General features: G+C 40.9%; 1 protein-coding gene across 2 annotated transcripts; it reads left to right on the top strand.

Annotated features, from left to right (window-relative positions):
- The first annotated feature begins 972 nt into the window (after window positions 1–972).
- dnah3 (dynein axonemal heavy chain 3) lies at window positions 973–26,448 on the top strand. Of its 2 annotated transcripts, none has more exons than XM_071500667.1 (63): window positions 973–1,122; window positions 1,401–1,432; window positions 1,779–1,880; window positions 1,990–2,197; window positions 2,356–2,401; window positions 2,498–2,666; window positions 2,759–2,951; window positions 3,108–3,303; window positions 3,540–3,665; window positions 4,885–5,080; window positions 5,207–5,386; window positions 5,510–5,640; window positions 5,733–5,838; window positions 5,948–6,126; window positions 6,227–6,411; window positions 7,104–7,227; window positions 7,538–7,691; window positions 7,860–8,004; window positions 8,138–8,349; window positions 8,500–8,591; window positions 8,710–8,824; window positions 9,074–9,190; window positions 9,701–9,880; window positions 9,975–10,111; window positions 10,422–10,623; window positions 10,807–10,899; window positions 11,110–11,220; window positions 11,350–11,464; window positions 11,564–11,762; window positions 11,906–12,014; window positions 12,111–12,224; window positions 13,243–13,419; window positions 13,563–13,654; window positions 13,756–13,975; window positions 14,088–14,222; window positions 14,325–14,436; window positions 14,589–14,830; window positions 15,004–15,104; window positions 15,228–15,333; window positions 15,453–15,582; window positions 15,677–15,913; window positions 16,015–16,118; window positions 16,190–16,484; window positions 16,593–16,772; window positions 16,869–16,992; window positions 17,083–17,239; window positions 17,331–17,474; window positions 17,806–18,472; window positions 18,556–18,721; window positions 18,820–19,036; window positions 19,137–19,319; window positions 19,437–19,635; window positions 19,718–20,231; window positions 20,342–21,969; window positions 22,058–22,283; window positions 22,372–22,616; window positions 22,767–22,883; window positions 23,274–23,431; window positions 23,570–23,737; window positions 23,870–24,012; window positions 24,234–24,342; window positions 24,591–24,728; window positions 24,828–26,448. In XM_071500667.1, the coding sequence occupies exons 2-63, from the start codon at window positions 1,415–1,417 to the stop codon at window positions 25,179–25,181; spliced, it is 12,042 nt and encodes a 4,013-aa protein (XP_071356768.1). In that variant the 5' UTR covers window positions 973–1,122; window positions 1,401–1,414; the 3' UTR covers window positions 25,182–26,448. The 2 variants fall into 2 exon arrangements, with proteins under 2 accessions (XP_071356768.1, XP_071356767.1); XM_071500666.1 differs by having other exon boundaries at window positions 24,138–24,342; window positions 24,828–26,447.
- The last annotated feature ends 961 nt before the right edge of the window (window positions 26,449–27,409 follow it).

Raw genomic sequence — 27,409 nt, forward strand, 5'->3', positions numbered from 1 at the left:
TAATAAATCATCACGTAAAAGCCGATAGACATAAAGTGCATCTATGTAAATTTGATTTAAATTCAAAAGTAACATGTTTGCCATAGATCTGCCCAATGACCCTTAAGGAACTAATGACATTAGAATAATCATCTTTCAATGATACACTCTACTTCCATTTGCTTGGAAATAATAAATAAACTACATGTCAGATGTAACTTGGCAAGTAAACAATAATTCACTCAATTTCCCCCTACTTTTAACGTTGTTATTGTTTTAAGCTAATGTTTAAAGGTATGAGAAAACAGTAACACTAAATATAATTAAGTAAACAAATAAGCAAACATCAAATAACTACAATGATTGTTCAAGTGGAGTGTCAGCTTATTTGTTGAAATTCTGTAGTTATGATGTTCTGAATCTCTTAGGACATAAACTTGACTTAACTTTGGCTGTGGTAGCCCTAGTTCTGAACTTAACCTAACCGCAGTGAACAAATTATTGAAAACTGAAGCTCTTTGTTAATATAGAAAATAATTTGAACATGGTATGCTATAGGCTATTTGAAATGTAAAGCTATTTCATATTGCATTCAGTTACTGTGTATCTTTATTTTTTCCAATACATAATGATTGGAAAGGACGGTCAATAATGCAAGTATACTAAAGATGCATTTTTTCTTAATTATGACTGACCTTATACTCCCAAGCATCCCAGCCTGAAGAGGGAGAGGCAGAGAGCCTGCCAGCAGAGGGCAGAATACAGCTACTGGATGATGATGATGCTCCCAGGTAAACGTTCAGGACAGCCCACCAACCCAACCCAGAGCCCTGCTCTCACAATGCAATGTAATAGAACAACCTTGATTAGATAAATGTAACAGTATAATAGCAGTATTTTAGTTGTGACTACACTTCACACGGAAATGTGTGCGACCTATAGTGGGGAGTCAAGCACACAGGCACCGCCCACCACAGCCTCTCTCATAGTAACAAGGTAGTTGGCGTTACCACGGAGACGTTCCTGGACGACAACAGTGTTCTAGTTTACAGCGGCGTGATGGCTTTTCCCCAGTCAGTCAGCACTGACAGGGCAAAACTAAACTCTCCCCAGCTTAAAATAGTTGTGCTGTTTGTACAATAGGTAAGTGTCAGATTAATACTAACACACGCTAAAGCTTCTGGTGCTGAATGTTAACGGGACTTTTACGTAAAACATTTAAGCTAATACCATTAGAGAATGGCAGTGAATGAAACCCTGCCAGCATAACGTTACAGCGACAGGTAGAAGGTAACTGATACTAACGGCACAGCCGTGTTGTCACTGTTGTTTGCGCTTACTGTTATCCGTATAATAATAATCTATCTTTTTTCATTCACACATTCAAGTTATTTGTGTATTTTCCGTCCTTGCACTGACAGAAAAGCTGAAGAAGATGGAACGGCTGAAGCAGGTAACTTCACCTAGCTTAGCGTTAGCGTTAGTCAGGTTTGTTAAAGTTGAACTGAACAATGTTGATATATGGGGAGACTCTGAAATGAACTGTATGTCCCTTAGAAAAACTTGAAAGGAAGAATTAAAGGCATGCGTTTGTCATAAATTAAAGATTACATTTGAAGTACTGCAATGAAAAAATACATTTGTGTTTTAATACGGTTAATTTACTGAATCTTGTACAGCTTTTGAGTCAATGAGGCTGGTGTAAAAATTAGGAGATTATAAGAGGTATTTCATGCAATGTGCCAACAAAAGTGTAAGTGGTCCTTGTGACACCCTTTGTGTTTTTGTCTTAATGACAGATGGAGGATGACTCAATCTACAACATGAGTCAGAGCAGAGGGTATCCTGTACCCCCACCTTTGCCTATGACTTGTGATGCAGAACCCTCAGAACTGTATCAAGTAAGAATGTCAATCACTGTGCCACTTATGCACTTTTTTGCTCAAATATTTAATAAGTTGTTAACCTTTATGTCACCGTCTTAACATTCAGTCTGTTATTTTACCTCAGATGGTCTTGAGGCACAGCCATTACCCACCCATCCTTCAGAGCAATTCATGGACTCTGGCAATTCCTTTTAAAGAGCAGCGTCACCACCGTACTCCCAGTGAGTCTATTGCAAACAACTACAGCCCCCGCGCCCAGGACCTGAAAATTATTAAACTTCAGCGGAGACGACCCACTCTCCGTCAGTCCTTGGCAAAATCAGCAGGGCCTTGTATCCTTTTACATTGCCTTCATATCAAACCATCGTCAATGTGACTATGGGAAGCTGGTCTGAAAATATCTGAGCTTACAGAGTTCTTTATGCTATCTGATGCTAATTTAGAATGTGAACTTCTCAGCATTGATTTTTGATCTTAATGAGGCTGTTAGCATATATCCCACCTGGAAGGAAACAAGCAATTACACCAAGGAGAAGGTAGTTATTCCCTTAAAGCAGCTCATTTCAGCAATAGCTTCTCCTTCATGATCTTTTTCTTGAAGCACTTGATCTGATTCATTCGTGCTTTCACAGGGACACATCCTCTCCTGCTTCACTTTCGCCCCGACCAAAGCCTAGATCAAGAAGCCTTCGCACTCCCAGCAGCAGGCCTATGAGTCCTGAAGAGCAGCTGGCTATCATGCACAACCAAGAGGAGAAGATGAGGGCCATGCAGGCAGAACCTAATGAGAGAGACCTGGAAGTGAGTATCAGTGAATTCAGTTATGAACTCATCAGTTGCTGATTTTTAATCTTTTTTCTGACACATTCACGATCTCAACTTTACTCACACAGAGGTACACGTACTACATCACCGCTGGTGTCCCTAGCTCTGTTCTGGCCCCACAGCCACGGCAGCAGATGATGAACATCTTGTGCCTGCTGCCACCTGACACTGAGGATACTAGCAAAAACATCCAGATTATGAAGGCTACCATGGAAGAGGAGGTCAAAAGAGATTATTACTTCAGCCTCAAGAAGAGCATAGGTATAAAACAATAGTGTCAGTAATTCTTCAGTTAATGGCAGTATTGCTTTTATTTAGACACCCTAAACATACACCAGTGTGACATGTTACATTGATTTTGTACACATTCTGTCAATCTGCTGCATCTGTTTTGTCCGCCATCTTGTTCCTTGCCAGTGAACTACATTTTGATAGATCCATCAGAGCGCCAGCGACTGTCCATATCCAGCATCCCCAAGCCCTTCCCGAGGAGGGTGATACGTGCGCCAGTGCCCTGGGCAGCTAGTTACAGGGAGGCCCATGTGTGGCAAAGTCAACATCTGTTTACTGTCAGTCACATTATGATCCTACTGCAAGATGTCTGGCTAAACAGGTAGTAAAGACATGTAATTTACTGTCCATACAGTGAATGTTACACTATATTGTATTTTACCTGAATGAGTAAATGGAATGGACACAGGAGCACAGGAAACACATACTCCCGCCAGCTAATACTGCTCATATTCCTTTACAGCTAGATCACTAGAGCTTATGACTGTTCTTTGACACAAGAGGAGTAAAACCAAAAATGTGTGAATATTAACTCATAAGTTTTTAATCTTGTTTCAGCTTCTCATCCTTGAGATTTGTCAGACTCGAGGACCTTTTCTCCACCAGCCTCCCCCTCCTGCCATCTGAGTTTGAAGGGTTTGTCCAAAGACAGTGCCAAACTACCAGAGAAGAACTCATCCAAAAGTCAGTAATGCCAGTTTACCACACAATCTCGAAACAGCCAGTCTGTCAGCGAGACCAAAAGCTGATTTCCAGGCTTAATCATTGTAGTGTGTTCTCATTGTATAGGTCTGCAGTATGTACACAACCAATACAGCTAATCCTGTTGTAGGTGCAGGCTCATGTTTCCACCTTGTCCACTTTGTCAGACCCATGTCAGGCTGCCTTTCAGGGGATTGCTTTACATAGTACCTCACTTGAGGATTGCGTTGCACCCTTTGTTGCATGGCTGTTGTATAGCCTGTTACACCATGTAGCAGCCCCTGTAGAATGTCTGGCTGCATAACTGAAATAAGAGCCTTTGTAATTTGTAGAAATTGGCCTTGGTTTGTTTATTTTCATGTTTGTAATTTGTACCTGCTTGGATACCATTATTCTACTGTAGCTCAGTTTCCCATGCCAGCCATACTCAATCCAGGGGACATTATGAGTCTCTACGGGGCTGGGTAAATGTCAACACACACCAGGGAATAAATAAAACAAATAACATCTGCAGTAAGTCATACAGTCAGTGGAGCTTTTATTGAGTAGAACATAATTTTGTAGAATGTGAAACAGAAAACTGTGCAGGGAGTGCTCCAGGTATTCTTTTACAAAACATGCTCTTGAACAGGGATTATAAAAGAGAATTATGACCCCCAGTGTTATGTGACATAAAAGAAATCCAGTCAAGGCACACATTTGGTTTGGATTTGTGAATTTGACATTTCAATTATAAATAACCCCGAATTTTTGAAAGGAGCAGATTGGCTTTAAACCAGCTTTCACTCTTATCTTATGTCACAATACACCCATATTTATTATGTTTCCTGCATTAAATTACAACAAGCTCTCTTGCAACAAATGCAATACAGAATATCTTCTAGAAATATAAAGTAATTCTAAGACAAATGAGGTGAACACTGAAAACACTCAACACAATCAGCCGCAGACTTACATAAATAAAAAACAAGAAATATTTAATGTACAGAGAGGTTACATTGCACATTTTTTTTCAATTTTGTGTTTAATCCAATGTTCACTTTTGTTGGAAAAAGTTACAATGAATGAATATTAAACAATTTCTGGATATTCCTATGGGTATAGGAATTTTTGTTGACATGAACTTTTTGTTCCTCTCTTGCTTTCATATTAAACCCAGAAAATAGCTATAATAGAACTTATTGCAACCATCTTCTTCCAGGTGGCTGCCTTACTGTGCAACCCTGTTTGACACCTTCAAGGACCTGTGGTTGCCCCTCATACCCCAGTGTGGGCAGGTGGCTCCAGTTGGTGTCCAGGAGTTCTTCAACTGCGTGGCTGCTCTCATGTCATTGCAGCTCCGTAGCCTAGTCATAGAATCATTACAGGACCTGCTTTATTTCTTCACAATACATGAGGTTAGTTAAAATGGTTGTTTAAATTATGCAAGGGAGTACCCAAACATACTGTTTCTTTTCAGAATTCAGACTTGATTTCTAAATTGATCCCTTATGGTCATCTGCCCTGTTTTCTGTGTTCTTTAGGAGGGCAATGACTTTGGCAAGGTGTTTGAGGAGTTGAAGTATGTTCAGCCTCAGGTGCTTCTGGTTAAGCTACAAGTGAACGAGCCTGACATCGACTTTAGTCCGAGCTTCCAGGAGTGTTGGGAGGTCATTCGTAGAGCTTTCATGGAAATCATCAAGAGTGCTGAGAATCTACCAAGGGTACACTATTCCCTTAGCATCACAATCTCCTGTCCATTTTATACTTCACAATGTTGTCTATTGTTTAGGATTTTAGATAACACACATGCATATAATATGTGACTGACATGCTTGTGTGGCCAGGTGGAATGTAACCTCTTTCCTGATATCAAGAACTTGTACCTACGCACCGTCAGACCTGATGAATCGTTGGTTACAGACCTAATCAACAAAGCTAAGGGTGTTTTCAACAGCAACACCGTTGGACCTAAAAAGTAGCGACACATCAACTCTATTTATGGATTTGGATTAATTTGATGAAATAGCAAGTGTAAAGACGCTGCTAATACTGCATGTTATTCTTTAGGTATTTGAATGTCTATCAAAAATACAGCAATCTACTGGACAATACAGCAAAGCAGGACATATCACTATTCCTCAAAGAGAAGCACTCATTAGAGGGATTTACCAGGGTAATTAACCTGTCCATCTAGCAGCTACACTGAACATTTTCTGTTATCCAAATGGCATTTATCGTCTACTTGCTTCACCAAAATCTTCTGTCCCTTGCTCAATCTTTAGAAAATTGAGAGCATTAATCATGTGCGGAATGAGATTGCCTCACTGCCAGTTACGGTGCCCCTGTCCATGTTTTGTCTGTATGCTGGCAAGCTGAATGAAGACCTGTGTGACCGTGCTCACAGATTGAAAGACAAGATCATCACGTTTGAAGTGGAGGAGAACCGAGAGCTCAACAAAGGGTAAGAGAAAACTCTGTGATTTAGCATACTGTATGCATTATCATGTTAACATAAAATTGAAGAGACACAATGTCAACTGTAAGGTATTGGTCTTTCCCAGAATCTGTCAAAAGTATGAGGAGATTACTGAGACTGTCAGAAGCACCCCAGAAACCACAGAGGAGTTGGTGTCTCTCAACCAGTACATTAAAAAGACCAGTGAGGTCACCATTCACAAGCTGATAGATGAGATTGATGAAGCGACATATCGCCTCAGCTTCCTCCTGGACTATGCCACTCTGCCATGTAGGTGAAACCTCTCATGGTATTTGCAATCATATTGTAAGCCATTGACATGTGTTGTTCAGAAATAATACCGTAGATGATTTTTGTGCAATGGCGATAGCCATGGTCAGGAGCAATTATGTTTTGGGGTTTTCGGGTTGTCAATTTGTCCATCATGCTGTTGTCGTGAACATGATAGTTTAGTAATGCCAAGAGGGAATTTCCTCAAATTTGGCACAAGCATTCACTTGGACTCAAGGATGAACTGATTAGATTTTGGTGGTCAAAGGTCACAGTAGCCTCACAAAACACAAATTGGGCCTTGTGAATGCAATATCTTGGGAACTCCTCAAGGGAATCTCTTCAGATTTGGCACAAATGTTCACTTGGACTGGAAGACGAACTGAAAAAGGGTCAAAGGTCAAGGTAACAGTGACTTCACTAAAACGTTTTTAGCCATAACTCAAGAATTTACACAGTGCTTATGACAAAATTTCGCACAAATGGTTAATTTTATATGAATCTGGATAAACAGGGATGTATCCTGAAACCTGCAATCTAGTCTGAGTGGCGCAGGCGTACAACTGCAAAGTTACATACTGTATATTTAATCCCACCTAAACCCTATTCATATAATAATATGTAGTGCAATTGGGAGAAAGCAAATGCTAATATATCTGTCTCTTTTTTGGCTATCTTTTCTTTTTCTCCAGCTAATGACTTGAGGCTGAACTCCCGTGTTTTTCGGTGGCCCAATCAGATCCTGACTGAGCTTGATGACAGCAAGATTCATATGGCCACCTTGAGAGAACAGGCTGAGGACAATCTCCAAAACAGGTTACAGAATAAACCTCTGGTCGTAGACAAGGGCAACCACCATAGCTGAATGTTGTGTTTAACACTTGTTTGTCTCTCCTCAGCGTCACACAGGTTCCTCACAGTCTACAACATGAGAATTTTGTGACATCAATGTCATGTTCACTATCCCCTGTTTTCTACTGCTCATTTTCTCACTTCACCTTTATAGTATGCATCAAATTACCAGTGTGTATAGAAGAAATAGTTAAATTAAGCACTCCTCACTGAACTAACTGTAAAAGCTGACAACTGAAATGATGACTGCTATATCTCCATTTGACTATCTCAGGATATTCAACTTTGACCAGAGGCTGCAGGATGTGGACAAGGAGATACAGGCCTTTAAAAAGAAAGAAGTGATGAAAATGGAAGAGATGAAGAACAATGTCAAAAATCTCTGTCAAATCACAGCCAACCTTGAGGCTGCTGTTACTGAACTAGAGGTAAGAGACATTGGACATACGTTTGCCACATTTACACATGCAGTTGTCCTTTTTTTGAAAGTGCAGTAACAGTATAGCCAAACTAAACATACATTGGTCTTTCTTTATCATGAAAGTCATATTTCAGAAGGTAGATGGAAAGTGCTAAAACCACTGTCATTTTTACAGGATATCAACAAGGAGCAGACATTGCTGGAGAAGGACCAGAGCCAATTCCCAATGCTGCAAATTCTGATAGCTGACAAACAGCCATATGAGCAGCTCTGGAGTACAGCACTTAGCTTTCAGAGCAAGTCAGAAGTGTGGATGAATGGTAGATAACACACATTTCTATTTGGTTGCATTTTGAAACCTCCACAAATTATGTCTAGTGGTGCACAGCAGATGCTAGCAGAATGCACTCTTATTATCACATTGATGTACTTCCTTGATCATTTAATTCCTAGGTCCTTTCCTAAATCTGGATGCTGAGAAAATCTCAGATGAGCTGGATATCATGTGGAGGACCATGTATAAACTGACCAAGTCTTTGTCTAATCTTCCTGGCCCTTGTCGCGTGGCCAAAAGCTTCAAAAGCAAGATAGACCAGTTCAAGCAGCATCTACCCATCCTGACAACCATCTGTAACCCCGGCATCAAAGATCGCCACTGGGAGAAGGTCAGATGAATCAATATTTTTTGCTTTATTAGATCATCTGACACTGATAGTAATCCAGTCTCAGATTCACTTTGTAAGGACCAAGTGTCCTGCATCTCCTGTGATCCATGAAGCTGATGAATAATTCATGACACTTTTGTCTGCCTACAGATTAGCAGCATTGTGGGCTTTGAAGTCAAACCAGATGTGAACAGCTCACTGCTCAACATGTTGGACATGGGGCTTTCCAAGTTCTCTGAGAAGTAAGACACTTTAATCATAGCGTGTTTGAATACATGTAAAGAGCAAAATGAACACACCATACTTAGAAAACCATGGCTTGTAAGAAAACATGATGGATTTTTCTTATCTCTTCCCTAGGATGGAAGAGATTGGCGCATCAGCCAATAAGGAGTACTCTCTGGAAAAGTCCATGGAGAAGATGCAAAATGAATGGGTGGACCTCCAGTTCTCTTTCAGTCCATACAGAGACACAGTAAGACAGATACACATATATAATTACACAATGAACCTTCATAATAGACATACCACATGCTGAAAGGCTGAGATATTGTCATTGTAATTTCTTCCAAAGCTTTACATTTTGCATGTTGAATTATTGCAAGCAATTGACATGTTATGCTGGTTATCTTGCCATCAATCTCTTTAACTCAAACTCCCCGTGAATTTTCATACAGTACATTGACAATAACTTGTACTAAATACACTTAATATTTTGTCATAGGGTACCAATATTCTATCTGCTGTGGATGACATCCAAGTGCTTCTGGATGACCACATTATTAAAACACAGACCATGCGAGGTTCGCCTTTCATTAAGCCAATAGAGAATGAATGTAAGGTAAGACATAGAAACACAAAACATGCTTGGTCCACTTAAGAAGTTTATCCCATAAGTAATGGGATAACGCTTTTGCTCTGTTGTTCAGTAGGTATACTTAGGTACAGTAGGTATACTCAAACTTGTGTTTGCAATAAGAGGTGGTCTGAGCTGGATGAATGAAAGCACAAGTTCATGCTACAACAAGTAACAAAATTGCCTGATCTGCATAGACAAAACCTCAGCTTTGCCACTGCACCCAAAAGTGGCTTTGTTTGAAGAAAACTTCTGAAAAAACTGAGAATCACTTCACAGTAATCATCCTGTAATACTACAGTTTTTCAGTATTGAATTGTATTATTTTACTATATTCTCTTAGTTTACAGTTTTGTGTGTTCTTGATTTTAGTTCATTGTGTATTTTGCTTTTCTTTGATTTATGTGGCTTTGTGTAAACTATCCTTTGGAAATGCCACAACTACAGGATACAACAATAACTTGATAGTTATTATAATAAGGTTATTCTCCTTAGCAATGGGAGGACAAGCTGGTGAGTATGCAGGACATCCTAGACTCCATGTTAAAGTGTCAGGCTACGTGGCTCTACCTTGAACCCATCTTCAGCTCTGAGGACATCATTGCCCAGATGCCAGAGGAGGGACGCAAGTTTTCCATTGTTGACAGCTACTGGAAAGATATCATCGCAGAGGCCGTAAGATCCTCTTGACACAGTGTTTCCTGTTTGAGTTTGAATAAACTGATCTCATGCACTGTGCTTTGACTTCTTGGTCATTAAACTAATTCAGGTTAAAGATACACGTGTGCTGGTGGCTACAGGCCAGCCCAACATGCTGGAACGCCTGCAGGAGTCCAATGTGTTCCTAGATGACATCCAAAAAGGCCTCAATACCTATCTGGAAAAGAAGAGGCTCTATTTCCCAAGGTTTTACTTCTAGTGCATGTCATAATACCACAAATGATAGTTTTGACTATTTTCTTTGAAACCCAAATTGCTACTCAGGAGCCTTAACACATTAACTACTCAAGGTTTTTCAAATTACATGATATACTCCTGAGTGAGAGATCTGCTGTAATGGCGAGTAAGTTTCTTGATTGCACAACTGCTTATATACAGTTGTGAGCTGACTAGGTATTGATGTCCAAACAGAATGTTTTGAAACTTAGCCTCAGTTGACATTTTTCTTTTTGAGTCTTTATTTCAGTTTCTTCTGTCATCTTCATCATATCATCAGGTTCTTCTTTCTGTCAAACGATGAGCTGCTGGAGATCCTGTCACAGACCAAAGACCCCCTGTGTGTGCAGCCTCACCTGAAGAAGTGCTTCGAGGGCATTGCCAAGCTGGAGTTCACTGAGGACATGGAGATCACTGGCATGATCAGCTCTGAGAAAGAGACTATCCCCTTCACAGAAAAGATATATCCAGCGCATGCCAAGGTACAGAACAGACAGTGTTTGTGTAAGCTATGTCAGCAGTTGTTTAATTTATTTTTAGATTAAATGGGTGCATGTATCTTATCTATTTTATATTCTTTTATTTCTGTTTTGCTAGAAAATGCTTATAGAACCTAACAGGGTGAACATATTGTATGTGGTGGACTGCTACCATTTTATTTGTAGGGTATGGTGGAGAAGTGGCTGCTGCAGGTGGAGAACCTAATGCTCAAGAGTGTTCGACATGTCATCCATCAAGGAGTAATTCAGTATGCAGAGGTATTTGGTGATATCATTTTATTATATTGTAGTGTAGTTATGACTGGGATGGTATCATTTAATGAGGACGTTTGTTTATGGCACCAGCCATCACTTCTTTGGAGCAGTAATAAAATGTGGGGAGATAAAAGATGATGACAGAATGTCATTTTCTCTGGTCCATATTTTCCCACTATATCCTTTATTTAATATTGTACTTTTTTACTGTAGTTGCCCAGGAAGAAGTGGGTGTTGCAGTGGCCAGGCCAAGTTGTCATTTGTGCTTCCTCCATATTTTGGACGAGTGAAGTGTCCGAAGCCATCCAGACCAACTCCCTGCCTGTCAGTCTTTAGAGCTACCCATACATCTACTGCTAACTTGCACATACTGTACAAAGACAGCTTCTAAAATAACCAAAAACTGCAGTTATCACACTGTAGTCTAACATGTACTGACTTTCAATTCCAAAGGACTATGTAGAGAAGTGTAACACCCAGATTGCTGACATTGTGGAGCTAGTGCGTGGGAAGCTCCCAGGAGGGGCAAGGATGACCCTTGGTGCCCTTACTGTTATTGATGTTCATGGTAATATCCGAATATTAAATATTCAGTCAATCATTATCAGACATTTTAAAGGGATGAAGTGCATTCTCCTGATTAAATCCAACTCCTTTCTCTTCCTAGCTCGAGATGTTGTAGCAAAACTGGCAGAGGACCGCATCTCCTCACTGAATGACTTTGCATGGATTTCTCAGCTGCGTTATTTCTGGGAGGGTGAAGATGTGATGCTGCGCATGATCACCACATACTTGAAATATGGCTATGAATATCTGGGCAACTCCCCTCGTCTGGTTATCACACCACTCACAGATCGCTGCTACAGGTAAATTAGAGCAACTAGTCCTTTTATCTATGGATGGAGAGCTGCAAAATACAATGTCGTGGAAAGAATCAAGATAATTCAAACAAACTGTAATGTCCAAGATGTGAAGTTCTTTCATAGTATCATTTGGTCAAATGCCACAGAACTCTAATGGGGGCTTTGAAGTTGAACTTAGGAGGAGCCCCTGAGGGTCCGGCAGGAACTGGCAAGACTGAGACCACAAAAGATCTGGCGAAAGCTTTGGCTAAACAGGTACACTAAAGTAGTAAAACACTGATCTGCATTTCATGTTTTTGTTTTATTTAGTTTTTTGTTAGTATCGACATTAAAGCTATTATTTGTTTGTAGTGTGTGGTTTTTAACTGCTCCGATGGTCTGGACTACAAGGCCATGAGTAAGTTCTTCAAAGGACTGGCTCAGTCTGGGGCTTGGGCCTGCTTTGACGAGTTCAATCGAATTGAGGTGAGCACTACCATTGTTATTGTGATCAAATCTGTGCATATCAGTTGAACTTGACTCGAATAACGTATACTTAATTAAATTGAAGTTTATGATAAATCCTATTGATGTTAAGTTTAGTTTTTAAATGTCAGTGACAAAAGTTGACTGATCATTTTAGTCCCTCAGGTAAAGGACAAGGTTTAAAACCTGTGAGTCATTATAGATTTGGAAGCAAGTCTGCATATCCACATATTGATGAAATCAGTTTTCCTCCCACTCAGAAAGTTAGCGAAACGTGGAGCATTTGCAACTCAGCAAGCTGTAGAGACGTTGCTTTTGCTTTTATGTTAAATTTGCTTAATAAGGAGAAAACCACTGCTGCTAGATATATATATATATATATATATATATATATATATAAACAAGGCTTTACAGAACTCCAGCCATTTCTGCATTACACTGGCTCCTAATCTCACAAAAATGTATCATATAATAAGCATGCATTTAAACGTTGCTATGGTTTACCTATACACAAAAGGTTTTATGTTTAACTAAATACACACAGCACTACTCTTTGTAACCAAACATTTATTCAATAAACATAACTACAAACATACTTTACAGCTAATACATAACATTTGAGGAGGAGTTAAGCTCAGTTTGTAGTTTGTAAGTGAAATACATTTCAGTTCCACATCATGAAATTGAAATTGATATATAAATAGACATGATGTTAATATAGATTATGGATGATCCATCCAACCATCCATGATCTATACTACTTATCCGTACAGGGGGCTGGAGCCAATTCTAGCTGATGAGGACAAGGACAGGGTACACCCTGGACAGGACATTATGGATGATAATGATGAATATTATTATGTTTATCTCTCAGTCACATTGCATTGATTGCCTTAACTCAGACTCAAAGCATTGATTTCTGAAGGAATTGGGGTTATTTATAATGATTTATTGCAATACATGCAATACATGCAACACATACTTGGTGACTCACTTTGTGTTTGTGTGTCTGCCACAGGTGGAGGTGCTTTCTGTGGTGGCTCAGCAGGTTCTCTGCATACAACAGGCCATTGGCAAGAATCTGAAGACCTTCTTGTTTGAGGGGACAGAGCTGTCACTCAACCCAACCTGCTCTGTCTTCATCACCATGAACCCTGGTTATGCAGGCAGGGCCGAACTCCCAGACAACCTGAAGGTACATCACTGTAGCACTGTAGTATGGTGTTAAACATCACTGCATAGACTCAATTCTGATGAGAATTATACAATTAGTAAAAGACAATAAGATGCCAATAAGATGCTGGGACGGGATATATACAAGTCAGTCATGTCTTGCAGGCTCTTTTCCGTACAGTGGCTATGATGGTTCCAGACTATTGTCTCATTGGAGAGATCTCACTATACTCCATGGGCTTCATTGAATCTCGCAGGTATGAGTGAAAATATATTTTTGGTGAATAAATAGTTTTCTGAGCAAAAATTGGTTGGTTCAAATACCAAACCAAACCTCTCATTCCAATTTTAATGTCAGTCTGGCCCAGAAGATTGTGGCCACCTACCGCTTGTGCTCCGAGCAGCTGTCCTCCCAGCACCACTATGACTATGGTATGCGAGCCGTGAAGTCTGTGCTGACTGCAGCAGGGAATTTGAAGCTGAAGTACCCAGATGAGAACGAGAGCGTGCTTTTGCTTAGGGCACTGATGGATGTCAACATGGCCAAGTTTCTGGCACAGGATGTGCCCTTGTTTCAGGTGACAGATTTTGTACCAAATCCAAGTGCAGTGAGTGTTTGTTTTTCTTTTCTGTGTATGCATCAGTTGGTTTACTAATTGTTCAGTTCAAATCTCCCCCTGCTGCCAACAGGGTATCATCTCTGATTTATTCCCTGGCGTTGTCCTTCCAAAACCAGACTATGATCTCCTCCTCAAGGCTCTTAATGACAACATTGCTAAGATCAACCTCCAGCCTGTCCCATGGTTCATTGGCAAAATTATCCAGGTACTAAGGAGGAGTATTGATTTGTCATGCTTAAGACTCATAAAAGTTGTTTGGCTAATTGTTGTACTTCAACAAAAATAAATGTCCTGCGATTTTGTATAGGTGTATGAGATGATGTTGGTACGCCATGGCTTTATGATAGTAGGAGACCCTCTTGGAGGAAAAACTTGTGCTTATAAAGTCCTCGCTGCTGCCCTTGGAGACCTCTACAAAGGTAGCTTATTCAGTTTATTTACCATTAATCTGCTGGTCCAAAGCAAGCCAGTAAAACACACTGACTGGAACAACTTTTATTTAATAGATATGATTTCATTTCAGTTTTAATTTTTGACTATTATTTTATGCCCTCTAATTTTCCTCATTTAGCTAAGATGATGGAGGAGTTTGCAGTGAACTACTGCATCATCAACCCTAAGGCCATCACCATGGGCCAGCTGTATGGCTGCTTCGATCCAGTCAGCCATGAGTGGTCTGATGGTGTCCTGGCCACCTCCTACAGGGATCAGGCAATCTCCACCTCAGACAATCGACAGTGGATCATCTTTGATGGGCCCATTGATGCTGTCTGGATTGAAAATATGAATACTGTGCTGGATGACAACAAGAAGGTACTGGCCATTTTGATGTCTTTCTTGCTATAGTTTTATTTTTTCTCAACAACTGCTAATCAGATTATCATGATATTTGGTGTGGATGTTGATGGTTTGTAAAGGATTTACCGTTTGATTTACCACACTCAAACAAGAAGCCTCTGTCTTGTTCACTCTGTTGTCCATTCTAGCTTTGTCTGATGAGTGGTGAGATCATCCAGATGAGTTCCAAGATGAGTCTGATCTTTGAACCTGCTGACCTGGAGCAAGCATCCCCAGCTACTGTCAGTAGGTGAGCAACATGGATAGAGGTTGCACCAGCAAATGTGGTATATGTAAATCCAAGGCATACACGTTTCAAGTTTTACAAAAAGTTAATGTATTCTGGCTTTTGCATGTCATTTTTTGTCTGAAGGTGTGGAATGATCTACATGGAACCTCAGCAGCTGGGCTGGACTCCTCTCAGAGACTCTTACATGAACACACTACCTGAAAGCCTGAGCACAGAACATAGAGAGCTGGTGAAATTACAAGCATGCGTGTCTTCTTTGGCTCAATGATGGCCATTTATGTTTTTGTTACTTTTAGATCCTCATATGATGTATCTTATTTTTGCTTCTTTGGTCTTAACATCCCACAGATCGTGGACCTGTTTGATTGGTTAGTTCAGCCTTGTCTGGACTTTACTGAGAGAGAGTGTCGCTTTGTGGTTCAAACATCTCCCATCCACTTGGCCAATAGTCTGATGAAGCTGTATACCTGCCTGATGGGTTAGTAAGAATTACATTTAATTGATAATAGCTCAATCAAGAAATATTTCTAGTGTGTTTGGTAATATTCCTGTCCCGACTTGTCTATGTCCAGATGAAATTTCTGCATCAGGAACCAATGGCACACAGAATATGTCCAGCCAGCAGATAACCATGTGGCTGCAGGGCCTGTTTCTATTTGCGGTTGTATGGACTGTGGGTGGGACCATTACTGGGGACAGTCGTAAGAAGTTTGATGTCTTCTACCGCAATCTGATCATGGGCAGTGACGATGAGCACCCCCGGCCTAAGAGTATTAAACTCAAAAAGAACAACATCTTCCCTGAGAGAGGTCACAAAATTTAAACAAACATTATGTATATAGTTTTTACATCAATTAAAAATTTACTTTTAAAATATTAGTAATGAATGATGTTCACTTATTTTTTGCAGGCAGTGTCTATGACTACTACTTCCATAAGGAGGGACAAGGGCAGTGGAATGTATGGACTGATTCAATCTCAAATGAAGAGAGCGTCATCCCAGATGGAGCCAATGTGAGTATGTTTAGGTCACAGAGGTTACCACTCCTGGCCATGTTCCCTGAAACTCAGCTTTTCCTTACCAGGTGTCAGACCTCATCATTCCAACCATGGAGACGGCACGTCAGATTTTTTTCCTGCGTACCTACCTGACACATGAAGTACCCATGTTGTTTGTGGGGTCCACTGGCACTGGCAAATCTGTCATCAACAAAAGCTTCTTGGTAAAGCTGCCTAAGGAGCAGTACACACCAAACTGTATCAACTTCTCAGCCCGCACCTCAGCAAATCAGACCCAAGATATCATCATGGCAAAGCTGGACCGAAGAAGGAAGGGCGTATTTGGACCTCCTGTGGGGAAGAAGTGTGTCGTCTATGTTGGTAAAGATGGTTACACATACTTACTAGTATTAGTGAAAGAGGCTATCACACATGAAGAAGTGTTTAAAGGATATTTATTTTTCAGATATTTTTATCTCTTCTTGGTAGATGACTTGAACATGCCAGCTAAAGAAATCTATGGCGCACAGCCCCCAATTGAACTGCTTAGGCAATGGATTGACCACCACCACTGGTATGACAAGAAGGACACCTCCATATTGAACATAGTAGATGTGCTGTTTCTGTCGGCAATGGGGCCTCCTGGTGGTGGGAAGAATGACATTACAGGTATGATGAAATAATTACTGTTTTTTCTTTAATATTAGGGAGAAGAGAGCTGCACTTTTAAGATTCACTTTGATTAACACATTTTTGAAATGCTAGGCCGCTTCACTCGTCACTTGAATGTCATCTCAATTGATTGCTTTGATGATGAAACACTGACCAAGATATTCAGCTCCATCACTGACTGGCACTTCAGCAAAGGGTTTGATGCCTCTTTCTACAGGTAACTTGCAGATATATTTTTGAATGTTGTACAGTGGACGAATGCCATGAATTATCTTTATTACAAAAGCATATTTGTCTTATGTCCTAGGCTAGGAAAGATCATGGTCCAGGCCACCATGGCAGTCTATAAGGATACCATAGACAGTTTCCTCCCCACCCCATCTAAATCCCACTACATCTTCAACTTGCGAGACTTTGCTCGAGTGATACGAGGTGTACTCTTGGCTCCCCATACACACATGCAGGTAAGAGTCGAAACAATTTTGAAATGTCTACATGAATTGTTGTGAATTGCTCTAACATTTCTTCTTCATGTATTTTGGCCATTTGTGTCAGGATGGAGACAAACTGATCCGCCTGTGGATCCACGAGATCTACCGCGTTTTCTATGACCGACTCATTGACAACGAGGACAAGGAGACATTCTTCAGCATTGTCAAAGAGAGAACCTCAAACTTCTTTAAGCAGAGTGTGGAGAAGGTGTGTTCACAGACGCACACACACACAATGACAGAAAGATGGAAATTAGCTAGTACTATAACTAAATCAGGTACAATACATCTTTTCTTTCTGTATGAGATTAATGTTTTTTTTCTGTATGATGCTTGACAACTAAATGTTATAAACTAAACTAATTCAGGTGCTAAACAGCACTGCAGTCACAAGCTTTTTGTCAGACCCAAGTCAGACCCAAAACACAAACAATAAACTCACAAGCTGTTAGAAAAGCTGCTACTTTGTGTGTAGGGGAGTACAGATTTAAAACTTAAGCTCTTGTGTTTGATTCTCAGTCCCATCTATTTTTGTCTAGCTCCTGAACCATCTCAGCCCAGATGGCAAGGTAGTGGATGAGAGCATCCGTAGCTTGTTCTTCGGTGATTATGTCAATCCTGATGCTGACGTTAAGGCCTACGATGAAATCACAGACTTGGTTGCTTTGCAAGAAGTGATGGAGTTCTACCTGGATGAGTACAACAACTGCAGCAAGGCACCCATGTCTCTTGTAATGTTCAAGTTTGCCATTGAGCACATTTCCCGCATCTGCCGTGTGCTTAAACAAGACAATGGCCACCTTCTGCTCGTCGGCATTGGTGGCTCAGGGCGACAGAGTGCCACGAAGCTGGGAACCTTCATCAATGATTACGTCTTGTTTCAGATTGAGCTGACCAAAAACTACAGCATGTCAGACTGGCGAGATGACCTGAAGCGGATAATGGTTAAAGCAGGCATTGAAGGCAAGAGCTTAGTGTTCCTGTTTAATGACAGCCAAATTAAGGATGAGGCCATGCTGGAAGACATCAATATGCTGCTTAACACTGGTGATGTTCCTAACATTTTTGCTGCTGATGAACGTGCTGACATCATTGAGAAAGTGCAGGGAATTGCCCGGATGGAAGGCAAAAAGATTGATGCTACTCCACTCTCAATGTACAACTTCTTTATTGACCGTGTGAGGGCCAACCTTCACATTGTGCTAGGTAGGCACCTTATCGTGTCATTTTTCTTTTTCTGACTTAAGTTTTACTAAGTAGTTTTAATAGGGAATCATTGTATTCAACAGCCATGAGTCCCATCGGTGATGCATTTAGGAACCGTCTTAGGATGTTCCCCTCCCTTATCAACTGCTGCACCATTGACTGGTTTCACGCATGGCCAAATGATGCTCTGGAGATGGTGGCCCACAAGTTCCTAGAGGATGTGGAAATGGAGAGTGAAATTAGACTAGAGTAAGGACATAAATAAGGATGCAGAAAAGTAGTACTTGTTCCAGTTGCATAACACTGTAAAGTTTGCCCACAAATTTGTTTTTTTTTCTGTGTCTCAGAGTGGTGGAGATGTGCAAGACCTTCCAGACAAGTGTTGTGGAGATGTCTCTAAGGTATTTCTCCAGATTAAGGAGACACAACTATGTCACGCCCACCTCCTACCTGGAACTCATCCTTACCTTCAAGACTCTTCTCAATGTCAAGAGGAATGAAGTTGACACTGCGAGGAAACGCTACATTGTTGGTCTCCAGAAACTGGAGTTTGCTGCATCTCAGGTGATTCCCCTTTTAAAGTAATGGTACCATGAATGTTAACTGTTTCTCAGACTAAATTACTGATATTGATACTTAAGATGACTTCATACTATGTTTACAGGTGTCAGTTATGCAGCAGGAGCTAACAGACTTGAAGCCAGAGCTCATTCAGACCTCAGCTGAGACAGATAAGATGATGATTAAGATAGAGGGAGAAACTGTGGAGGTGGATGCTAAGAAAGAGCTAGTGTCTGCTGATGAGAAGGTGGCTAATGAGGCAGCAGCTGCAGCCCAAGCTATTAAGGTATGCATGTATTTCAGGAGCAATGGCACATTTTTCTAGCCAAGTATTGTCAGTGTTTTGGTTTACAGGCATTTATATATTTAGACACTGATAATGATATACCGGTTTGTCTTTCAGGATGAGTGTGAGGGAGACCTGGCAGAAGCTATGCCTGCTTTGGAAGCTGCCCTGGCAGCCCTGGACACCTTAAAACCTGCAGACATTACAGTAGTAAAGTCAATGCAGAACCCACCTGGTCCAGTCAAACTAGTCATGGAGTCAATTTGTATTATGAAGGGCATCAAACCTGAGAGAAAACCTGATCCCAGCGGCTCAGGTAAGATTTTCTAAGCTTTGAAAGTATTATCTTCGTAATGTAAGGTTGGTAAGATTAATTGTATCAAGTTTTTGTGTTACAGGTAAGATGATTGAGGACTTCTGGGGCCCCTCTAAGAAGCTCCTTGGAGACCTGAAGTTTTTGGAAAGCCTCAAAGCCTATGACAAAGACAACATTCCTGCCCCTTCCATCAAGAAAATCAGAGATAAGTTTATCGGCAACCCTGAGTTTCAGCCCTCTGTTATTAAAAATGTCTCCTCGGCTTGCGAGGGTCTCTGCAAATGGGTGCGAGCAATGGAAGTATATGAGCGTGTTGCCAAAGTTGTAGCCCCCAAGAAGGCGAGATTGAAGCTGGCTGAGGATGAGCTGGCTGTACAGATGGAAATGTTGACAGTGAAGAGAGCTGAGCTGAAAAAAGTGGAGGATAGACTGCAGAGCCTGAATGATGACTTGGCGGCAATGATCACGAAAAAGAAAGAGCTGGAAGACAACATTGAATTGTGTTCTCAGAAGCTGATCAGGGCAGAGAAACTGATAGGAGGACTGGGAGGAGAGAAAGACAGGTGGACAGAAGCAGCGAGGCAACTAGGGATTAGGTATATCAAAATATACATATGCTATATATTAATCTCTAAATCATGACATGTGGTGTGGTGTGCCTGAAGTTTAATATTAATCAGACTGGTACTATATTTTCTTTCTGCAGATATACCAACCTCACAGGTGACATACTCCTCTCTTCAGGAACTGTATCTTACCTTGGGGCATTTACAGTAGACTACCGTATAGAGTGCCAGGAACAGTGGCACATCCTGTGCCAAGAGAAGAAAATCCCCTGCTCCGAGGACTTTACCCTTAGCAACACTCTTGGTAACCAGGTGGCCATCAGGGCATGGCAAATTGCTGGGCTTCCAGTGGACTCCTTTTCGACAGACAATGGTATTATTGTTTTTAACTCCCGTCGCTGGCCTCTAATGATTGACCCTCAAGGTCAAGCCAACAAGTGGATCAAGAACATGGAGAAAGCAAATAAGCTTGCTGTCATCAAGCTATCAGATGGAAATTATGTGAGAATCTTAGAGAACTGCATCCAGTTTGGTACCCCTGTTCTTTTGGAGAACATTGGAGAGGAACTAGATCCTGTACTTGAACCTGTGTTGCTGAAGCAGACCTTCAAACAGCAGGGTGTCGAGTACATGAAAATAGGAGAGAATATTGTGGAATATTCTAAAGACTTTTTGTTCTACATGACCACTGGGCTGAGGAACCCTCACTACCTCCCTGAAGTGGCTGTCAAAGTCTGTCTTCTGAACTTTATGATCACTCCACAGGGCTTGCAGGACCAGCTTTTAGGGATTGTAGCAGCCAAAGAGAAACCTGAGCTGGAAGAGAAGAAGAACCAGCTCATTCTGGAGAGTGCTGCCAACAACAAGCAGCTGAAGGAAATTGAGGATAAGATTCTGCAAGTGCTTTCCTCTTCTGAAGGGAATATCCTGGAGGATGAGACCGCAATTAAGATATTGTCTTCTTCCAAGATCCTCTCTGAGGAGATCTCTGAGAAGCAAAAAATTGCCAGTGTCACTGAGAAAGAGATTGATGACACCCGCATGGGCTACCGTCCTGTGGCTGAGCACTCCTCCATTTTGTTTTTCTGCATCTCAGAGCTGGCCAACATCGAGCCTATGTACCAATACTCTCTGACCTGGTTCATCAACCTCTACTTGTATTCCATTGCTGGTAGTGTAAAGAGTGATGATGTGGCTGAAAGAATCAACAACATTGTTGAGCACTTTACCCTCTGCATCTATAATAATGTCTGCCGGTCACTTTTTGAGAAGGATAAGCTGCTCTTCTCACTGCTGCTCACCGTAGGCATCATGCAGGGTAAGGGCCAGGTTGATGACCAAGTCTGGCGCTTCCTCCTAACAGGTGGCATTGCTCTGGATAACCCATATCCCAACCCTGCTCCAGAGTGGTTGTCTGACAAATCTTGGTCTGAGATTGTCAGAGCCTCAAAACTTCCAAACTTGGATGGTTATTTTGAACATGTCCAAGACAACATCTCAAAATGGAAGAAGCTTTATGATTCAGGAAAGCCCCATGAAGACCAGTTGCCTGACCAGTGGAGTGAGTTGGTAGGGATGGATCGAATGGTTGTGATAAGGTGCTTCAGGCCAGATAAACTGGTTCCAGCAGTGCAGAATTTCATAGTAGATAACATGGGACAGGCTTACATTGAACCACCTACCTTTGACCTGGCAGGGAGCTACAAAGACTCAAACTGCTGCTCTCCTCTTATCTTTATTTTGTCGCCAGGATCTGATCCAACTGCAGGTAATTAACCAAAAACCTGTACCCCTTTCTGGTCCTGATTTTTTTTATGAACACCAAAAGTCTTTGCATCCTTGCCATGTTCCTCTAGGTCTGCTGAAGTTTGCCGATGACCTAGAAATGGGGGGCAGTAAGACCCAAACCATTTCCCTTGGGCAGGGACAGGGACCTATAGCAGCTCTAATGATTGACAAAGCCATTAAAGAGGGCACCTGGGTGGTACTGCAGAATTGCCACCTGGCCACCAGCTGGATGCCCAGCCTGGAGAGGATCTGTGAGGAAACCATCACCCCAGAGAACACACACACTAACTTTAGGTAATAGATTCTACACAGTGAGTTTCACTGAAACATATTCTTGCATGATAAAGATGATAAAGGCAAGCGTCTCTGCTCCTCTTCCCAGGTTGTGGTTAACCAGTTATCCGTCTGACAAGTTCCCAGTCAGTATTCTGCAGAATGGGTTGAAGATGACCAATGAACCTCCTAAAGGAATAAGAGCCAACCTGCTGCGCTCTTACCTGAGTCACCCCATCTCTGACCCTGCCTTCTTTGGCAGCTCCAAGAAACAAGTCATTTGGCAAAAGCTCCTGTTTGGTCTCACCTTCTTCCATGCACTAGTACAGGAAAGGAGAAACTTTGGGCCTCTGGGTGAGACATTATAAATTGTATTTTATATCTCCTATTCAACACTTTTTACCCTTTTACCCTGAAGATTTTTTTTCTGGATTCTGCTTTTTATGCCTTTAATCCATCATGTTATGTGTAATATGTTTCTCTTTTTCTCTATTCTCTCTTGAGGTTGGAATATTCCCTATGAGTTTAATGAGTCTGACTTGAGGATCAGTATGAGGCAGATCCAGATGTTCCTAGATGAGTATGATGAGGTTCCACTGGAGGCCCTCACATACCTTACAGGTGAGAGTTTCATAGCTGTTAAGACAGCTGGACATTAATTTACGCCAGTGACATGGGCAGCATAGTGATATTCTAGTAGGTCTGTCATCCTTGAATCATTGATAGAATAAGATTGATATAAGCTGCTGTATGACCTATTCCTGTGTTATATTTGGTCCTTTAAGACTTAAAGAAATGCAACAGTATCATTAGTGTTTATTAGATTTCTCATGGCAGGCGTCCAAGTCCCTTAGAGGATACAACATATGATGTGATCAGTGACCTTTTTCTCACAAAGATTCTCTCCCTACATTAATTTAATGTGATTCAAAACTTTTACAAAACCTCTCCATAACCGTCACCTTAGCCCTTTCATTTTTGGTATTTATAGTTGCTTTTACTTTTTCACAGGTGAATGCAACTATGGAGGCAGGGTGACAGATGACAAAGACAGACGTCTGCTGCTCTCACTCTTGTCCATCTTCTACAATTGGGAGCTGATAGAGCAGGAATGTTATCACCTGTGCGAGGGAGATCTGTATTACGTCCCAGCTCATAGCCCCTATCAGGTACTGCCAGAGCTAAGGTCAATTCCTGTCATATCCATCATTATGAGCCATGACATGACATAAATACAGAAAAATCACACTTTAATCAGAGGAACAACAATTGATATAGGATTTTTTAAATCATATTCTTTATTCCAGGTGTATGTTAACTACATTCGAGGTCTACCAATTTGTGCCGATCCTTGTGTGTTCGGACTTCACAGCAACGCTGACATCACGAAGGATAATCAAGAGACCAATATGCTCTTGGATGGAGTATTGCTAACTCTGCCCAGGCAGATGGGAGGTGGGGCGAAGTCTCCTCAGGTTTGCACTGCCTGCAGTCTGAAGCAGTCAGACTTTTGTTTTACACTTTTGCCTTATTTCCCTGAGGGAACAGCATGTTTAAACTTGTTGTCTTATATGTATGGTTCATGTTGTCTTCTGTTTATATTGTAGGAAGTGGTAGATGAGCTTGCAGATGACATCCTGTCTAAGCTGCCAGCAGACTTTGACATACAAATGGTGGTGGATAAATACCCTGTCATGTACGAGGAGTCTATGAATACTGTTTTGAGGCAGGAAGTTATCCGCTTCAACAGGTACTTGTGCTGCTATGTAATTAACTGTTCAGCTTGGAAAATACCAGCCTTAATTATCAGTAACTGAAGGATACAGTCATGAAATCCTTTAAAATGAATAATTAATCACGCTCCCCTCCTGTCAGACTCACACATGTGGTGCGGATCAGCTTGGTGAACATCCGAAAAGCTTTGAAGGGCCAAATTGTTATGTCTACTGAACTCGAGAACGTCTTTAACAGCATGCTGTTGGGCAAGGTACCTGCTATGTGGGCAGCCAAGTCGTATCCGTCCCTCAAGCCAATGGGGAGCTATGTGACTGATCTGTTGGCCAGGCTTCAGTTCCTACAAGTAAGAATTATGGTTGTTTGAGGTCACGCAGACCTTGAATGAAGAGAACACATTTGAAATATGACTGGCATGATGAATGAAGCACATACTAAATAGTGTATATGTAGCAAAAAAATGAACAAAGGCGACATCAAACCAAATTAATTAATTGGATCTTTGTAAAGATAGATGTAAAGGGAGTGAATGACATTGCTTGTTTTCAATATGCTCATTACACTATTAATGTCCTTTGATGTCTGTTTCGACAGGACTGGATAGATAACGGCCCACCTACAGTCTTCTGGCTGTCTGGCTTTTACTTCACTCAGTCATTCCTTACTGGAGTGTCTCAGAATTTTGCCAGGAAGTACACCATCCCCATAGACTACATTGGCTTTGAATATGAGGCATGGAATCCCAGCTCTCCTTGTGTTACTGCTCATATTAATAATGTAATAATATGGGGATATTTTGGGTAGATATTCATGTTCTGAGTTGTGTTTCAGGTAACCAAAGAGGAGAACCACATGGATGAGAAGCCAGAGGATGGAGCCTATGTTAAAGGCCTTTTCATGGAGGGTGCACGCTGGGACAGGGAGAACATGGTCATTGGAGAATCACTTCCGAAGATCCTTTTTGACTCTTTGCCCATCATCAAGCTTAAACCTGGCGAGATGGCCAAGTTTCAACATGAAAACATCTATGTTTGCCCCATTTACAAAACCAGTGCTCGCAGAGGGACCTTGTCCACCACAGGCCACTCCACCAACTATGTCCTGTCCATCGAGCTACCCTCTGACAAGCCACAGAAACACTGGATTAACCGTGGGGTGGCATGTCTCTGCCAGCTGGACAACTAAGAACTAGAAAAAGCCTACTCTTAAACTATTAAACTATTGTGTATGCCAAAGAATTGCCTTTGTGTTTAAATGAAAAAGTAAAATGCAAAAGTCTTGAAGAAGACTGTTGTTTTCATATATTCTTATATTAAAAACAGGTTTCTCATGGGGGAGGGTTTCAGCTTTCAGACACTGTATGTCATCTGTGTTACCATGGACATTTTATATAACTGAACCAGAATGAGACAGAAAAATGCATATAGTTCGCTCTGCTCTGATGCTGCCACATCGTCTGGAATCCATAACAATGTAACTAAGCATATCTAGCAGGAAGGTTATACTTGCAGATATAAAAAACTACATTGCATATAAATAAATTACATGATTTCATAAATTCACTTTTCAATGTTTTTAGAGTGAAGTCCAGAGGTTAGGGTTAGGTTAGTCTAACACTTACACTAGTAACTCATTTTTTTCTGATGTTTCAGGACAATCATCTGCCAAGGTTGGCAATATATTCATAATATATTGTATTTAGGTCTGTGCTGCACAGCAGTTAATTTTATTGCGTGAATAGGTACAATCTATTTTAAAACTTGGAGGCACTAGGAGTAAATGTTTATACTAATTCTAATTACAGGGATAAGTAACTGGTGGCATTACATAATAAAAACAGCTGGTACTGATGTGTGTTTGCACTTTGATGCTACGAAATACGTAATTTTTCTTGACATTGGGGGGTGGGTTACCCTAAAGATTTATAACTTGATACTTAAAATAAAGTCAACATAATGTCAACACAGCTGGATAAATGTCAGTATTTGCTTTGTTCCCATAAGAGCAGCTGCACTTTAGACCAAACATCTGTGTTTGATGTTCATGTGCATGTTAATGTTCCTGATGAAATCTGTACCATAATGTGTGTACATTATTTATTTTGATGGTTAAAATCGCAACTGTCAATCAAATTCCACCTTGCAGGAGTGCAGAGTTGATTTAGCGGCACATAAACTCACAGATGCACCAGCTGTACACTCTCAAAGCAAACACTTGATGGCAGCAAAGGCAAACCAGTTAAACACTGGAGTCTCACTTTTGACAGCTATGAAGCCCAAAAAGTGGTTGATGACACCAACAAATATTTAAAGTCTGTGCTGAATGATTTTATACTCAACTGAGATATAGTCTGAAAACAAAGAAACGCAGCAGATGCATAGACTAACTTAACAATTTAAAGTTTAGAATGGCTAAGTACAAACATACAAAGTGACAAGTGATTATACTACAGCAAGGGCCAAAAAAAAAAAAAAAAAAGATTGTCATACATTAATATGGTTTGGTGTATGTTTATGCAATTGAAAACTGTATGCCATGAAGTGCAAGCATGGCTTATGAAAAAAAAAATGTCTTCATTTTGAGAAATGATAACAGTGGAAAATAAATGTTGCCAGTTTATCTCAACTACATAGCCATTTATTTGTGATATTCACATTGAACTGTCAGAACTGATTTGGCAATGAAACATTTATGTCTCATATTATGCTAAAGTTCTGTTCAGAGGACTGAAAAAGGCAAAAAAAAAAAAAAAAAAAGTTGCCAAGTACTGGCCTTTCCACCCCTTGCTTGAGGTTTGTTGAGGAGTATGAGTAATTTAAAGTAACGTATGACAACAATTTTCTGTCCTGACAAGTGGATTCATGACTTAGTTACTGATATGCAGTAGATTGAGTGCAGGATTACTGCTGCTCTCTCCATTCATTCTAACACAGGATGAACGTGTTGAGCCCAGTCCCAACAAATCTTTTGTGGAAAAGAAGGTGTTTACATTAAAATCCTGGTGGTGCAGTTTCTCATCCTCAAACCTAAAACTTTAGATCAGATGGCCGGTGAGTGGTGCTGCCAGGCTGATGCTGTATTTATGCCAACACTGCTTGCTGTTTTGTGTAGTCAGCAGTTGTGGGTTCAAACATAATTCATCTGAATTCAGCTGCTGCATCAATACCAACCCTAGATTATAGTGCATAAAATATTGCAGCATTAAATCTATATATTATAAAATGCACCTGATGGAGGCTCCTGTGGCAGATGCTCTTAACTTCAGTGTGTGTTTAGGGGAGTGTGAGAGCCATACTTGTGCACCTCCAGACTCCCATTGGTAACTTATGTACATCTAGAGTTTAGTCTGACTCCAGCTCCAGTTTGTACCTGAGAGTTCTGGAAAACATCATCTGTGTGCTCTCCTCTGCTGA

The sequence above is a fragment of the Trachinotus anak genome, unplaced genomic scaffold (assembly GCF_046630095.1).
Source record: "Trachinotus anak isolate AG129_WGS33_773 ecotype Australia unplaced genomic scaffold, CSIRO_AGI_Tana_v1 ptg000016l, whole genome shotgun sequence".
Lineage (NCBI taxonomy): Eukaryota > Metazoa > Chordata > Actinopteri > Carangiformes > Carangidae > Trachinotus > Trachinotus anak.